The 18,377-nt window shown below is 39.1% G+C and overlaps 1 protein-coding gene across 1 annotated transcript in view; it reads right to left on the reverse strand.

Moving 5' to 3' along the window:
• The window catches only part of DZANK1 (double zinc ribbon and ankyrin repeat domains 1), a 1,792,612-nt gene that overhangs the window by 1,187,226 nt on the left and 587,009 nt on the right, over nt 1-18,377 (reverse strand). Inside the window, exon 8 of the mRNA XM_044056983.1 lies at nt 17,137-17,254. Coding sequence (XP_043912918.1) covers nt 17,137-17,254 — 118 coding nt within the window. The remainder of the gene's footprint in view (nt 1-17,136; nt 17,255-18,377) is intronic.

Here is an 18,377-nt window from a genome sequence, read left to right on the forward strand (position 1 = left end):
GGATTTTCATTTGCATTTTGAATGAGGAGAGGTTGTCATTGAGCCTTAGGTTTAGAGGGTGTGAGTTCTATATTCTAGAGATCTGGTTGCCTCTTAGGACTTTGTCTGCTTAATTGTTACCTTTGTGTATGCTTAATATGGATTTGTATGTGGGTCACAGATGTCTTGTTGGTATGTAGGGTATAAGGATATTTTCTTAGACTGGGACAATTGTTTGGTTTTAGACTAAACTGCTAAAAGCAGTTACGTGTTGTTGACTTGTTGAGATTGTTCCAGCCATCTGAGTTTCTGAAGGTGTACACAATGATGAGATCTATAGGGAAGCCTGCATGCAAATTTTGCAATTTTTTTGTAGTGGTGCTATAGTTTAGTAGTCAATGTGGAGTGCAAATTAGTAAGTATGGGTAAGGCATTAGGTATTGGTAGGGTAGAAACAGATAGGGAGAGGCTATAGTTCTGTTATCTTCAGTGAGAAATTTGTTGATGCAGTATATGGTCCCCACTTTCTGATATGTATTTTTTTACTGCTTTTGTATGTGTAAGTCAAAGTTTGGAATATCATCAATAGTAACCCGAGTAGTTTGGTGTGAGTAACTCACTGAATCTGAGTGTTTCTTAGGAAACTAATGGGTATGCCTGGGTTAATATCATTGCGCTATTTTAGACTGAAGATAAGTAATTTTCATTTCTGGGGGATTTAACAAGAGCTGAGAGTTAAGTCAGGATTCAATGGATGAAAATAATTCTTGCAAAAAGTTAAGATTTTCTTCTGCAAAGGTTGAGTTGTTTGCAATTTTTTTCCAGCATGGCATGTTTAAAGGAGGTCAGAAGATCATTTATGAAAATGTTGAAAAGTAAAGGCCCTAATCTCAGTCCTTGTGGTATCCCTACTGCAACCAGAAGAAACAATGAAAGTTTGGACTCTCAATTGGCAACTTAGTGTCTGTTTGAAAGATAGCTGCTGAACCATTGTAGGGCTGAATTTGTGAAGGCTATGAGTTTTAGTTTTTGAAGGAGTATGCTGTGCAAGACCATGTCAAATGCTTCTGAGAGATCCAAGACTAGAGGAGAGAATATATTGTACCATTGAGATTTATCACATATCATTAAGATCCAGTGAATGCTTCCAGTATTTAACATGATCAACATTCTGAACAGGTATATTTAGACAGTGTTGCTATTTATTAACTGGTGTCTTTATGTCAATGCAATCTGTACTGTTGGTATTGCATTTCCACAGTTACTGCTGAGCAGCAGAAAGATGCATCACATAAGCTGTCAGACCCAGTCAGCAAAACAATACGGGGGGGGTAATGAACTCCTGAGTGTGCTCTCCTTTGAATAAGATATTAACCTGAGGCTAGCTGCTCGAGTTGGTGGTAGCTTACGTAGATGTACAAGAACCCATGCCACTTATTGAAAACAGGGAAGGTGTTGCTTGATTCATATTTTCCTTATTTACACTTCTTTCATTTATTTACACATTCATATTTAGTCATATATTTCCATTTTTTCTTAACATGTAATCTACACAAAAAACAAATGTTTTTTATCATTTCAAAAAATCCCCCCAAAAAAAAAGTCTGATTTTTTTTTTCTCATCAACCATTTTTTTTAATTTCTTTTATCTATTCCCAGCCTTTCTTCCATATCCATCATTTTTATTTAATCACACCTTCATCTCTATGTTTAGCATGAAACTTTTTCACATATTTCTATAATCTCTAGATTACTGCAAACAATATTCTGTCCATTTTTTCAATTTTACATTTTCTTTCTCGTATTTCCATATATCATAGCTGCCACTGTATTTTTAAATCAATTCCATTTATTTTCCTTTTTAAAACTTCTTCAAAACTGTTCAATATTTTACATTCTAAAAACAATGATTTTTTTTTTCATTAAACTCATCACAATTTTTTTCTTTCAATACCTTAAATTGCATATTAAAATTTGAACTAATAAATTATTCAACAAAATTCTCCACAGGAAATCCATTGCTTCATAAAAATTCTGAAACTTTTCACTACTATTCTTTATAGAATTTTACATATTTTAATTCCTTCCAAGGGTATATAATGTAGTATTTTTCTATAATATTGTTATACTATAATTTTCTGTTTTTATCAATCTCAATTTGTATTTTCCACATTTTTATTTCCATACTCTTTCCTTCCATCTTTTCCTATTTACTTCTTTTACTCCTTCATAGTTCCATACTTCTTCATGCCTTAGACATAACTTTTCCCTATCATTTGCAACTCTACTTCTCTTTCATCTTCTTTACTACCCAGAAAAACACATAGATGCTAAGTGTACTATAAGATTTTTTTAGGCTCAAATATCCTCCTTTTCTTTTATTATATATCACTCCTATTTTAGCTGGATTCAGTCTTGAACTCCAAATAAAAAATTAAATATATATATATATATATATATATATATATATATATATATATATATATATACACACACACACACACACATTTCTAACTTTTTCGACATTTTAACTGGGAACATAAACACCCCCTCCCAAAAAAAGATTTATTTAATAATTCCTCCATTCATACCACTACTTTTCTTATCCATATATTATTTTTTGTTACAATCACAAAACAATCTGCATATGAGCGAAATCAGAATTATAATAACTCCTTTTCCCATCTCTTACTTTTATTACATACATACGTTTGAATTGTTGCATTCATTGCTAGCACAAAAAGATAAATACTTAGACACCTTTAACTCCACTCCCAATTTTTATCTTTCTTCCTATCTGCCTATTTACCATAACTTTCACCTAAGACATTCCATTGCATAATTTAAAACATTTAAAACATTTCTCCTTTCCCATATGTCTCTAGAATAATTTCTCTTTTCCCATACGTTTCTAGAATCTTCCTCACTGTTCATAGGTAGGTACTAGGCTATCGGCACAAGGGCCTACGTAAGCATAGCCAACAAGGTTCCCTGGCTTATGCCACCCAAGAAAGTTATTTTCCTGTGCCACTGTCGAGTAGAGACATAGAAGTGATCCTCGGGGTGTATTTCCTATTTCCCATCCACTCATCAAGATTTTTCTTGAAGAGTGCTAATGAAAAACTTTGCTCGACATAGATGGGTAGCCTATTCCAGAGTATGAGAAATCTATGGGACAGGAATCTATCCCTCCAGCATGCCCTGTTTATTGTGGTGACAAGGTTTAGGTCCCTAGAGTGTGTAGCTTGGAGGGATTGGGATTTCTTTAAGTGTAGCATGTCCAACAGCTCTGGGTTTCACATAGATTTATATGTTAGGCAGAGATCACCTCGGAGTACGCAATATGCTATGGAGTAAAGTTAGAGTTTTTTGAGATGGTCAGTGTAGGGCACTTCTTTGAGGCCAGTAATCCTCTTTGTGAGGTACTTCTGTGGCCTTTCCAGCTGCTGCAGATGTCTTGTGAGGTGCATTCCAAAAGGGGCATTGTACACTATAATGGGTCTAATGAGTGTCGAGTAGAGGGGAACAATGACCTATTTCTTCCTGGATTAGAACCCTTTTATGATGAGGTGTGCCACATAGAAGGACTTCCTAACTACTGTGGTGATGTGACTATCAAAGGAGAGACTACTGCCCACCTGGGTTCCAAGGTCTCATCACACATTCCGTGTTAAGTAGATTGCTGCCTATGTGGTAGCTCATGAGTTTTTACCAAAGGAGATGACACTGCACTTTTTGGCATTGAGTTTGAGGCCATGGCTCTGACACCAGGCATCTGTCTCAGCGAGGCCCTTCTGTAGGAAGTCCACATCATTTGGGGACTTGACTATGGCTCCTAGTTTGCAGTCATCTATGAACTTCATTAGCCAGAGGCCTTCTGTGTTAGCCTGTACTTCAGAGACAAGGATACCAAAAGGAGAGGTCCCAGGACTGAACCCTGTGGTACTCCAGGTGTCACTGGTTTGAGGTCAGATTTGGAGTCTGCAACTTTTACAGTGTGGGCTCTGTCAGTGAGCCAGTTGGCAACCCATCTTGTGACATAGGGATTCATACGTAGTTTAGTGAGTTTAGCTATAATTCCAGAATGGGGAATGGTGTCGAAAGCCTTGGCGAGGTCAAAATAGGCTGTGTGAACCACCTTACCCCCTCATTTACGAATTTGGTGACTGCCTCAAAGAAGTCAAACAGGTTCAGGAGGCATAATCTGCCTTTCACAAACCCGAACTGGGTGGGATCCAGAGTTTGGAGGTTACCAATGTCTTTGTTTATGAGTTCCATGATGATACGTTCCATGGCCTTGCAGACCAGGCTTGTCAGGCTAATAGGGCGATAGTTCATGGGATCAGTGGTGGCTCCCCCTTTGTGGTGTGGGATAACTGTTGCTGTGTGCCATTCAGTGGGCACAAAGCCTGATGTGAGGCTATTACTGAATGTGGTGCTTAGGTGGGGAGCCAGTTCATTCTGAAGTTCATGTAAAACGAAGCCTGGGATGTTGTCCGGTCCCATGGATGCTGTGTTTTTGGCTTTAGAGAGTGCAGCTTTTACCTACATAGTTGTGATTACAGGAACTCTGCATTCTTCCTGTACAGATATGGGCCCTTTAGGGGGTGAGGAGGGTATAGTTAGCACTGAACCTATCTGCCAGGATTTTGGCAATATCAGTTGGTTCTGTAATTTTCATGCCGTTGTGCTGTAACTCAGAGCAGATCTGGGTGTTGCCATTGAGATTCTTGACATAACTATAGAATGCTTTGTGGTTGTCCTTAGAATCAGTGGTGATTTTGTTTTCATAGCTAGATTTGGAGGATCTTATAAGGGATCTCAGTTTCTTACTGAGGCTGACCAGGGAGCTCCTCCACTCATGGGATTTTACTCTCTTTTGCAGCAGTTTCTTCCTTCTGTGGTAGAGTTTGTTTCTGGCAGGGGACCACCAGATTGGCTTCCTTTTTTTGGAGAATAGCATCTTGGTTCTGTTTGGGATAGCATGATCCATGCACTCATGTAAGTTCTTACAGAGTGCATTTGTGTAGGATTCAGCAGTTGTAATTGTATTGTCCATCTGCATGGGTGTCATGAAGTTCACCACTTCTGTCTTAAGAAGCATGAAGTTGGCTTTGGAGAATTCTTTTACCGTGGTTTCCTTAATGGGGGTGGGGGCGGGATGTGGATATCAAGGGTGATTAGCTTATGGTTGGATCAGACCAACGGGGAGATGACTTCAGGTGTGGAACACCGGACACTCATATTGGTAATGACTAGGTCTAGGATACTGTTGCCCCTGGTGGGAGTGTGGATAAGTTGATCCAGAGCATTGCAGTTTATGAATTCCAGAAAGCGTTGAGCAAAGGAGTTGGTACATGAATAGTTTTCCCAGTTAATGTTGGAGTAGTTGAAGTTGCCCATTATTAGGGTGTTTAGTTGAACCCTAATATTTTCCAGTACATCAAGAAAACAGGAGTGGGAATCCTGGGGCATGGTGAGGGATCTGTAGCAAGCTACAATTTGGATTGCAGTTTTGCCCAGAGTTAGTTGCACTTGGATAACCTCGGATGCATTATACTGAGCAACTAGCCTGGAGGTGTGGATATCCTTAATGAATATGGACACACCTTCGTCTTTGGTGTTTTGGTCCAGGTTACATGGCCGAAAAGTGTAGTATGAGTTATAGCCTGGTAGTACAGGGGTGCTCTCTGGAGCCTTGTACCAGGTCTTAGTCACTGCACAGATATCGATGTTCTCTATTTTAAGGAGTGCCTTGAGTGAGTGCATTTTGAGATTTAGACTTCTAGCATTGAGTAGCATTACTCTTAGTTTTTGCTTGCCTGTTCCTGTTACGGTGGTGAATTTGTCATTTGAACCTTGCCTAAAAAAGGCACTATGGGGTGGCAACAGCCTTAGCCACTATCCGGAATCCCAGGGGCAACAGGTGCAGGCCATCTCTGGCAAAGCATTGTGGTCTGTCAACCATGTCATCCCAAGCAGACAGATACCAGATCCCCTTAGAATGACACCAGAAGCTTAGCCAATTGTTGAAGTCAATCATTTTGTCCTTGTACTGCGTTTCATTCTGTGTGATGGCAGAATGCTACTCAGGGCTAGGGTCATACCTGCCTGCGCTACAAGATCGGAGAGCTCTTCCATGTCTCTTTTCATGTAGTCCAGGGAGGTAAGTCTCAGGTCATTCACACCAACATGGACAATGACAGAGTCATATTTGTACTTGTTGTGGAGTGACCTGAGTGCATGGGTTATGTGGCGGATCCTGGCATCTGACAGGCAGCTGACAATAACCTTCTCCTTGTTTAGCCTGGTGAGTGGGACATCAGTGTGCCTGACTGTAGAGTCACCTATGACTAGTATGTCGGGTACTTTGTTTTGCCTTATTGGCTGTGGTTGAGTGGCACACTGAGTCTGCGGGCTATGTGTCATTTGGGTTGTGTTGGGGGATGGAGGTTGCTTGCATTTATGCTTTGGATGTCTCTGTTGCTTAGACAGATTATTGAGAGCCTCTGCAAATGTTTTTGTGTTACTATGTGTGGATGTTCGTGGTGTAGATTTAGTGAGACTATGTGATGAGTGTGGTGTGGTGCAAATGTTTACCTTCTCCTCTTGACTGTCAAGTTTAGTCTTGATTGGAGAGAGCTTTACCTCCAGTTTGGCTAGATAAGTGCATCTCTCACAGGTTGTAGTGTTGGGTGGTAGGAGAGGGTTGTCTGTGTACATGAGGAAATTTCTACATTGCCTAAGGATGCCCAGATTCATCAGATAGACAGGAGAGAACACTGGGAGCTGACCCTTGGACATGCCTGAATAAAAACTATTTTTCTCTAAATAAGTGAGGAAAGTGAGTACAAGAGCTGTTTTTCTCTAAGCAAGTGAGAAAAGTAAGTACAAAAACTGTTTTCCTCTAGGTAATGAGGAAGGTTGAGTGCTATAGTAATTAGTAGCTTATTTAGTGCTTACAAGTTCTGAACAAGTGCTGAGCATGAATAAGCAAATTTAAGTACTAAAACTAAGAATCTGTATCTGCACCTGATGAGTTACAGGGCAGAAACAAGTGCAAATGCAGGCTTTCAAATCAGAAAGTTGAGAGATATGGAAAAGATTGCCCAAACGGCCAATAACTACAATTTCTGGGCCAGAACCACTCCTTATGTGGTAGACAGGTTACCTAGCGCTTACCACTCCCACTGATAAGCTAGAAGGCTTCCCTCCAACACAGAAAGGCTTGGGGAGCTCAGAGGCTTACATACAGTCATGGATACAGCAAATCTGTATCTGGACTACACTAGTTACAGGAAAGGCAGGAAACAGACTTACAGTAATTTTTTTTTCCTTTTTACAGAAAAGTAGCTAAAACAGCAGTAAAAACAATTCACATGCAGTGCAAGCTAGCACACTTGAGTATGTAGCAATATTAGACCAAACACAGTTTAAAATGCAATTAAATTAAAAAGGACTAAAAGCAAGTGCAGAAGGAGTTTATTAGGTAGAATGTGGTAAAGAGATGGGACTGGGGGAGTGTCCCAGATCAAATCTACAGTGGGGCAGGCAACTGCAAAAGCCACCAAATTTAAACTACGAGCCAGAAATAGGGAGGGTGGGTGGGACAAAACACTTTCAGCAGAGATCTGAAAAACTATAAGCAACAATTAACAATACAAACTCTAAAACCAAAAAAATATACTTAGCTCTGTATATTTCCAGATGGATTGAAAAACAGTCTCTCAGAACACAGGTTCCAGCAATGAAATGCAGGCTGTTACTAACAGGTCTCATATGTTTCATGGCTAACCTTGTCAAAGCCTTTGCCACATCACATCACTAGCCTCACTTCCTTTTTTTTTCTTTCAAACACCTATTAATTACTTCTTTTACTATTAACATTTCTTTCATCTCTCTTCCTCTGATTCCCAAAACACCTTCTCCTATAACTTTATCCAAAATCTTATAACATCCTTTTTTTAATTTTCATAAAGATCTTATAATTTGCATTTCCCAGTGATATCAATCTCCAGCCTTTTGTATATATGTTCTTCTTTTTACCATATACACTTAATTACTCCACCCAGATCCTTTTATTCCCTTCTCTATCCATTCTTTGAATAGTTTATAGAATTTTAATTTCTCACTTCCTTCACACCATAATATATCTAGTCCTGGTGCTGACTCTTCCCTGCCTTCTTTTGTTTCCTCCATTTTTCTTTTAGTGATCTCTTTTTTCTACAGAATTCTTAACATTCACTTTTTTGCAATTAATTCTTCTAACTGTACTACTTCCTTTTCATGCATTATACCCATAGACTTTCCCATAGTTTCTATCATTTCTTTCAGCTTATATCTAATATTTCATTTTTCATCAAACATTGCATCCATTTTTCCTTGTCTTTTACCTCTTTTCCTCAAAAATAGTGAAACTTCATTTTTTTATTTTAAAAGAATGTATGTCTAAATGTATTTAACATATTCTTTTTTCCATACAGCTCTTTCTTTCTTTTTTTTGTTCTGTCACCACATTGTTCTATTTCTTCATCTCTTTTTTGTATTATCATGATATACTCTCCCATTCCCCTGCTCCACTCTTTTTTTCTACAATCAAAAATGTGGTATTGTGTTCTCCTTTATGAACACCAATCTTTCCAGTTTTCAAAATGTGCTTTCATTGACATACATTATTCCAATAAAATCATGTTCCCTTTTCATTTCATTTGTTTTAGCAACCTCTCCAGTCACTTTTTTTATTTCCTTGTCTCATTTTATTACTTTTCTATCATCCCCTATTCTAGTCCATACTGCTATATAATCAGAAAACTCAGCCATTTCTATATACTACCTGTTTTTTCTTTCATATCTTCTGAATATCAACATTACTTATTTTAATTCTAAAAGCCCCCTTTGAAATGTCAATTCTTTCCAACCCTCCGTGTCTTATAACTTATTACTTTAATATCTTGTGTTATTTACTCTTCTCCTTTCCCAAATTACAATGACATATTTAATAAGATTATGTTTTTTTAAGTTCCACAGATATCTTTTTCCTCTTCATTATATTAATGATTGCATAAACTACAATTACCTTTACACATCTTTCCTTTTTATTTGTATCTACTTTTGTAAATCAAATTACCAAATAACCAAAATTTATATGACTGAGATGAGAAGATCGTAATGTTAAAACAGCAAAAATGTACATTGCTGAAACTACAAACAATGAAATGCAACCGAGGAAGTACTGAATGGAGATCGCGGACAGAAACAAAAAACAGATACTACATTTAAACACTTAATTAAAATTAAAAATGTACCTTTTCAATGCTTGTTAATGGAGATCACAGTACAGTGAGGATTGGGAAACCTTCCCTTTTCCTCAGTGTAGTGTGGTCTCGGTGATGGTATATATAATTTGCAAGGGGGTTTGGGGAGTGCAGGTAGGCTCACCCCTCCTGCACAAACATTGAAAAAAATGTATATTTCTTTGTTGAATTATGTATTTAAGTGTAGTTGCTGATTTTTGTCTGTGTCCATGATATACAATCAAAAGGTCCATCTGGTGTCTGACATATAGAATTTTATTTCTTTGTAGTTTTGGCAATGTACATTTTCACTGTTTTAACATTATCTCATTTCAATCATATAAATTTCAGTTATTTGGTAATTTGGCCTACTAAAGTAGTTCCTTTTATTTATCTTACATACCACCAGTCTTCTATGTATTACTACCAGCATATCCGGTATCTCTAGCTCTTTAAAAAAATTTCTACTCTTGAACACGCATCACTGGCCATTTTACCATATATTTCCTCAGTCATTACCATACTTCTAATATAATTTTCAATTAAACTTATGTTTATTAGTAATAATCCTAAGTCACCCCTTTCCTTTTTTTTGCTTCTTTCTTATTTCCAGTTACATTTTCTTCTTCAGTTATCTCCATCATAATACTTTTTCCACCATTACCTTCAATTATATCATCATCAGACTGTATTTCTTCTGAAATATTCCCTTCTTCTTGTAACCCTTCCATTTCTAGTATAGGACAGTCAAACCAAAAATACCCAAACTCCTTGCATCTTTTTACACTTAGACCTACAATTTTTAGTAGTATGTCTCAGTTACCTACACTGAAGACATCTGTTATTATAGTCTAGAATGAAGTGCCTATTATTCACACAAAAAAAAGATATGCTTTGGATTGACCTCAATGCTTCACTCTTTCTAGTTTCCCATTCACAAGTATAACATTTGAAATAATGCTGCATTTTCCTTCAAACACATGCAATGTCACCAATACCGCCTATCCTCTGTCCAAACATTTCTTTTGTCATATACTTTTAACCTCATGCACCTTATTACAAACAAACAAAAGTCTAACTCAAATTCATCTTTGTACAATATTTGGAATATTTATTTGTATTTATTTATTTTCCTCCTTAACTACAGTCTCAAGTTCTGAAAAACATACTCATTCCATAGTGCCAATGAACTCTTTTTCATAGGTTTATAGATTGTTACTAGGCTAACAACCACTACAGCCGTTACAAGCCTATCTGCAAGCTCCAAACTATTTGGTTCCCAGATATCATATGGGGGGAAGGCATGCTAGTAGGCAGGTAGCTAAGGATTTGTATGGGGGTGTTAAAATACTTTTCTTACTGATGGCCTCTGTCCATAAGGGAGATGGGGGGAAGATCAAGGGTAAGTTTATGATTTCTCATTCAGTTCTCAAGGTTTTGTTTGAATAGGGTCATGGATGAACTCCCTTTTACATGGATAGGAAGCCTATTCCATAGTGCAGGGATATATACTTTGGGACACAGATCTGTCTCTCCAGCATGTCCCATTTATGTCACAAGTGAAGTTCAGATCCCTGGATCTAGTGTTTCTGGTGTTGTGTGTTTTACTTGCAACAGATCCATCAGGGCTTGATCTGAGGAAGCCCTGTAAGTCAGGCAAAGATCCCCCTCTCAGCAGCCTGTAGGAGACTGAATACAGAGACAGAGGCTTAAGGCATTCAGTGTAGGACAGGGTATTCATGCCCTGAATTCTCATGGTGAGAAACCTTTGTGGGCTTTCCAACTACTGCAAGTGTCTGGTTAGATACATACCAAAGGCGGCACTATATTCAATGATAGGTCCAGGAAGGGCCAAGTAGGGTGGTACTATAACTTCCTTGGACCTGGATGTCATACTTTTACCTATAAGTTGAATGATATAAAATGATTTTCTTACCTTAGCTACATGTTGGTCAAAGGCCAGATTGCTGTCTATATGTGTTCCCAAATCCCTTACTACTGGGTCAACTCTAAGGGGTGTTTTATTGATGGGAGTAATTAACTTGTGTTGAAAGTTTTCCAAAAGGAATTATAATGCATTTTTGACATTGAGTTTTAGGCAATGGCTTTGGCACCAGTCATTTCTCTGTTAAAGTCCTTTTGCAAGATGCTTGGGTCTTGGGAGGACTGGATAATATTTATTTTTTATTTATTTTATTTAACATTTGTTTACTGGGAAAGTCTGACTGGATCAGAGCACATTTTCAGCACAGGCCTTGGGAGAAATGCTCCAGATGCATGTCTTCAGAATGTGGGAGGAAACTGGAGAATCTGGAGGAAACCCACACAAACACAGGGAGAACATGTAGACTCTGCACAGAAGGCACCCCAGCAGAGAATCAAACCAGAGAACCTCTTACTGTGAGGCGATAATGCTAACCATTGCACCACTGTGCAAACTCTCAATTTACAGTCATCCGTGAACTTGGTGAGCCAGACACCTTTAAAATTAGCCTTGATTTCCAAGAAGTAGATGCCAAACAGGAGCAGGCCCAGCACAGAGCCCTGGGGTACTCCACTGGTGACTGGTCTCTTGGTGGAGGTGGTCCCTGATCCTGTCTTCTTGGGTCCTGTCTACGAGCCAGCTGGCAATTCAGTGAATTATATAAGGGTTTACACCTAACTGAGAGAGTTTATCAACAATGTCCGAGTTGGGATTATGTCAAATGTCTTAACCAAGTCAAGATATGCTGTATGCTCTGTTTTACCCTCATCCATTGCCTTGGTGACTCTCTCAAAAACGTCTACCAGGTTAAGTAAGCATGACTTTCACTTAAAGCTAAACTAGGATGGGTCCAGTTTCTGTAAGTTGCTAATGTCCTTATTTATCATTTCCATAATAATTTGTTCCATGGCTTTACATATTAGACTTGTTAGACTGATGCGTCTATAGTTCCTTAGGTCAGTTGCTGGTCTGCCCTTGTGTAGGGGAATGACTGTTGCAGTCCTCCATTCACTTGGAATGTAGTCTGTTTGAAGGCTGTAGCTGAAGAGTGCCTCAACTGGTCCAGATAGGTCATGTTTTAGACTGTTCGAGAGGTAACCGGGGATGTTGTCAGGACTCATGGAGGTGGTGATTTTGGCTTTAGTGAGTGCTGTCAGCACCTGGTCCCACCTGATAGCTGGAGGAAGTATGTTGGAGGGGATTTCACCTGGTGGAACTTCAGGGGAGTAGGGGGTGAAGTCTGGGCTGAATTTATTTAGATTTGCTATGTCATCCTGAACAGTGTAGGTAGTACCGTTCACCAACAGTTCAGCATAATGTTGTGTGTTACTTCTAAGGTTTTGGACGTAGCTGAAGAAGGCTTTCTGATGGTTCTTGGCCTGTGAGGCTATCCTGACTTCATAGTTGGCTTTGCTGGGCTTAATTAGACCTCTTAGCTTCTTGTTTAGTTGTATAAGACAGCACTTGCGTTTAGGGGGGTTGCTTCTCCTGTTTTTGGCCATGAGTTTATTTCTTTTATTACACACCCTGTTTAAGTAAAGATTCAACCAGTGGAGTTTGTTTTTAATATTTGTTTTGGCTTTATTTCTGGTAGGTATGGCAGCCTCTATGGAACCATTCACATGTTTGTACAGTGACTCAGTGAATAATTCAGCATAGGTAGCTGTGGTTGTGGGGTTGGGGGGGGGAGCCTTTAATTTTGACAAACTGTCACTTAATACAATGTAGTCATGTAGTCTCCTTGGAATAGTTCCTAACTGTTACTGGTTTAGCTGGATTTTCTGGGTTAATTTTTACTTCAAATAAGACAGCTTTGTGATTCGACCTCACTAGTGAAGATGTGACATTGTGTGTGTGTGGGGGGGGGGGGTGCAACACTCTCTCATGTTGGTGAGTACCAGTTCCACAATGTTTGATCCTCTGGTTGGATCATGCAGTATCTCTTCCAAAGTATTTGTGTTAATTAAGTCAAGGAAGCATTGTGCCTGTGAGTTTGAGGGAGTGTACATTTCCCAGTCTATAAAGGGGTAGTTATAGTCATTCATGAATAGGGTGTTTGGTTAGATGGTGAGTGCCTCTAGAAGGTTTAGGTAAAACTCACAAGACTCTAGAGATATGGATGGTGACTTGCAAGCTAGCCATGATATGATGAGGGACCTTACCTATGGTGATGTGCATGTGGATGAGCTCCCTGGAATCATTCTGTTTAATCAACCTGGAGTTATGTTTGCAGCTAACATAAACTGAAACATCTCCACCTTTGGCTACAGTCTGTATTTTTGTTGGTCTAAATGAGTAGAAGGCACTGTAGCCTTGCATTTCTGGAGTAGTTTCTTGGGCTTTAAACCAAGTCTGTCACAGCATAGATGTCAACATTCACCAGAGTAAGGACTGCTTTAAGGGTGTGGAGTTTTCTGTTTAGCCTCCAAGCATTGAGCAGTAACATGTTAAGGTTGCTTGCAGACTTTTTCACTACATTGTTAGTTACGTCTTTTTGGCATAGTCTAAAAAAGGATCTATGGGGGTGGAAAAATTTCTAGCCAATACATAAAACTTAGGCGGGACAGGTGAATTCCATCCTTGGCAAAGCAATGTACCCCTATGATGACAGAACATTAGATCCCCCTGGAGTAACTACAGAAACTAAACCAATTATTAAAATCAATTATTTTATGTTCATACTGTGGCATCATTCCTGGTATGCCGCGGTGGTACGGCAGTAGCATTGTTACCTCACAGCAAGAGGTTCTCCCGTTCGATTCTAGTCTGGGCTTGGGAGTGCCTTTGGTGTGCAGTCTGCATGCCCTCCCCACAGTTGGGTAGCGTTTGAAAGACATGCGTGCGTAAATGGGCATGCCTTCGTTGAAGGTTGAGCGTCGAGCTGGCACCTCAGCATTTCGTAAAAAATCTACTGCCAATTATTAGCGGACCGGAGTTCCGCTGTGGCGACCCCTTACTGGGAAAAGCCGAAAGACAAATAACAACAACAACTGTGGCATCATCCCTGGTAAAGGTAGAACACTGCTCAGTGTAATGCTCATACCTATCTGTGACATATATTTTGACAGCTCCATTATGTCTCTTCTTATACTTCAGTGAGGTATGTCACAGGTCCTTTACACCCACATGGACTATAACAGAATCCTATTGGTAGCTGGTGTGCAGTGACGTGAGTGTGTGCATGATATTGCGGATCCTGGCTCCAGATAGACAAGTAACCACTATCTTTTCCTTCTCTAAACTGGTGAGTGGGGCATCTGTGCATTACATAACACAGACCCCCAATGACAAACAGCATTAGGTAAACTGTATGATTGCCTTATGGGCTTTGCACTTGGGGGACCATTAGGTGTAGGCTTATGTAAGATCTTTGGTGTTACTTTTCGTGTGAGCTATAGTGATTGTAAGGAGCAGTGCTACCACTAGGTGGCTTTAAGGGTCTTTGAGATTTGGGAAGGTTTATTTTAACATCCTCAGCATAAAATAGTGTGTCGAGTGAACAGTATGTGTGTGAGGGGTGCAGTGTAAGTATTCCTGACAACCTCATTTGTATGCGAGATTTTTGCCTCCAAGGAATTTGTGTATTTACATCTATGGCATACTTTGTTATTTTCTTTAATAATTAACTGGTTGCCTGAAAACATGAAATAATTACAACATTGCCTTATGATGCCCTAATCTACCACGATGACCACACAGATGTTTGGAAATTGCATATCCATGATGTCTGTTTCTGTAATAGGGTTGCTTGCTTTGGATTAAGGATTGGGTTTTAACAGAGGTCTCCTAGAGTAGTTTCTGAGGTTAAGAGTAGGATTTTATATAATGCTAGGACATAGTAGTGCTATTCAATGCATGAGCTAGGTGCTCTAAGCTTATTTTTGCACAATGCTACACTGTTTAACAGGTTTTTGATCTAAAACATTTGCTACTATATAGAGCACTGCTAACCGGTGTGGCCTGGAAGAAAGCTCCACACAGGAAAAAAAGCTTAAAAAATTACTCCTATGCCCTACAGCCAATAAATAACCACACTTTGAGCATCCTGCAGTACTTTCCAACTCAGAGAGACCAGGTAAACACAGTCTACCACAAGATGTCTGACCCTGGAATCTGTTAATGTAGAAGCACAGTAAAAGTGGCTCAAGTGCAGATTAAACAACTAACAACCAAGTCCCTGGCTAATTCAACCTCCTGAAAAGAGATTTGGAGGCACACAAACTACAAAAGCTAACAAAAAGAGAAATTACTACTTTTACCACAAAAGTAAATAAATGATTTAAAAATGCTCAAAAACAGTAGTGATAACTGTATAAAGCAAGTACAAGTGCAAATCAAGAAAATAGTTTTCTTATTTTAGCTTGGGTGGCTCTGGATACAGAAGAAATACTGTAAAAGAGTCAAATTCGCTGGGATTTTATAAATTTTCGAAGTAAAGTATAAATTTCAAAAGTAATCTCACAAAAGTCTGCTGTCCAACTTCACTGCTAATGAAGTACCAGTTTTCCTTGTGGACTATTGTTTTTTTTTTTATTGACAAGAAATGTTCTTCCTGCTAAGGCTAGAAAACTACTGCAACTCACTACACACAAGCATGCACACGTGTGCACACACACACATACATATAAATATATAATATATATATATATATATATATATATATATATATATATATATATATAAATATATACTAATCATCTAAAGAAAATGTTCACTACTGGGTGGCTACCCCTGTCACTATTGTTCTTCCATACAACATGCACACAAATACCTGCAGCCAATTTATGCTATCCAGTCCACTTATTGCATGTCATTAGAATATGTGAGGAAACCACAGCACCCAGAGAAAAAACACACAAACACAGAGTGAGTATGCAGACTTCACACAGAACACATTTTAGCTGAGAAATGAACCAGAAAACCTCTTGTTGTGAGGTGACAATGCTACCCACAGCTCTGCCCCCCCCCCCCTCACACACATACACACACACGCGCACACACTTAGGCTAAAATGATGACATCGGAAGTTATACATAGCAGCATTTTTTCATTTCTCATGTGAAATCCTTCAAAGACAAAACTGATGGACAGATAAAAAAAATGATTGCTGAATATTCAATACACACAACACACCTGGCTTTCTGAATTGTGCAATCTTAAGCCACCCGCCCGCCCATAATCAATGAAGATGTATTTTGCATGCTCTTTTCAGGTCATCAATCTCATTGGAGCAATCACTCCCGTTCCCCTATGAGCAATTTAAACCCATCAACTGTCTAGTATCAAAGGACAGTAGGCATGATAGGTAAGAGTTGGAGGCCACAGGTCAGCATCCTGCAAGGAGTCAGGAAATGTTGTGTTCTACTTGTAAATACTGTCTTGGTTGGCAGACACAGTGCAATGCCTGATTTGCTTAGCCTTTATACTGGTAAACTCTTTTGATATGCTAGGAAAGAAATCAGTGGTCACCTTATGAGACTCATGCCCCCTTACCCCACCTTCTCACATTAAGTGTACACCAATGATTGAACTCTTAACTGCTACTGTTGCAGTGGGATATATACTACACTCAATCCTCAAAATGGGCAAGTCAGCATCACTTCCTTACTCACCCACCTCCTGGCTAGTTCTTTCAGCACTTGTCTTCCTGGATCAAACCAATGTCATCTGGGCCATAGCTAAGGCTTTAGCCATCTATACCACAGAACAGGCTAGATTCAGTGGTTTTAGCTGGGGCTGGCTTACATAAAGAGTGTCATTAATGACCAAGAATTATATGGTTTTCCTACAAACTCCTCAGGAAATCCAATGTTCTTTGTGCAAAAGGAAACATATAAAAATGTTAAATTGTTAAATGTATTGACATTTTTCCCTATATACCTGTGCTCCTTCAGGAGGTGGAAGGCGACGGCCTGGTACAGGAGGCACTGCAGAACCGCATTCATGACAAAAACGGGCAAAAGGATCAGAGGGACGAGGAGCTAAGCAATATGCACATCTAGAAAAAAAAAACAATAGGATGAAATGTGCAACACAAGTAAACAGTCCCCATGTAAGGGTGAATATTCTTAGAACTACACAGTACAATTATTTTATTCATGTATTAATAAAGAAAAGCAAAATGTGTCCTGTAATATGGCACATAGCAGACAAAATTACATATTACCTATTCTTCCCATGGTCTTTACAGTTAAAAACAAACTTTATATAATTTATCCAAATAAAATAAGTCAAATTTTAGCAAAGTAATTAATTCATAATGCAATCATTCTCAAAATATATTTGTGCATGCCAGATCACTACATTTCATATAATTTAGATGATACTACAGGAATGGATTAATGATCACATGGAATAATCACTGTTATCATTAATCAGTACAATGCAAAAGGAAGTCAGAGAAGGTGAGACCACTTGAACAAAGTGATCTTACAGGTTAGCAGTTCAAAGGATTGACACATTTTTCGTGTAAAAAAACAAAACAAATAGCATCGCTTTACAAACACCATTATTAAATGTATCACTTAAGGCACAGGGAAATAAGAAGTTATGTACCTACCATAACGTTCCATGTTAGTTGTCTTCTCTCGCCTTCTTTCTTGCTTGATGGGTTCGGAGCCGATCCTCGGCTCCGACTCGGCACTTGCTTTAGCTCGAGAACTCCTTTTACCAGCTCGAGGCAGCCCCATATCCCATGATGCAAGGCAGGAAGTACCCAGATCTCGTTTGTTGACAAAGGGCAATAACACCAAGCATAAAATACTTCCCAAAGGAAGAAGAAACTTACAGATGGAAAAGGACCAGGTCTGAATGGTCTTTAGCATAAAAGTTTCTTATACAAGGTCTGTCCAGGCCAGGGGGAAGGAGGGAGGGTCAAGAAAGAAGGCAGAGAAGACAACTAACATGGAACGTTATGGTAGGTACATAACTTCTTAATGTTAAGTTGTCAATCTCGCCTTCATTCTTGCTTGATGGGACCGCGTCCCTAGCACCTCTATCCTGGGTGGCTCAATGGAACAAACTCTTGAGGACTGCAGAGCCAAAACTGGCTCTGTCCCTGGAGGCCAAGTCCAATTTGTAATGGGAAACAAAAGTGTGAGGAGTGGCCCAAGTGGCCGCTG

The sequence above is a fragment of the Protopterus annectens genome, chromosome 1.part2, assembly GCF_019279795.1.
Source record: "Protopterus annectens isolate FY-2018-M chromosome 1.part2, PAN1.0, whole genome shotgun sequence".
NCBI lineage: Eukaryota > Metazoa > Chordata > Ceratodontiformes > Protopteridae > Protopterus > Protopterus annectens.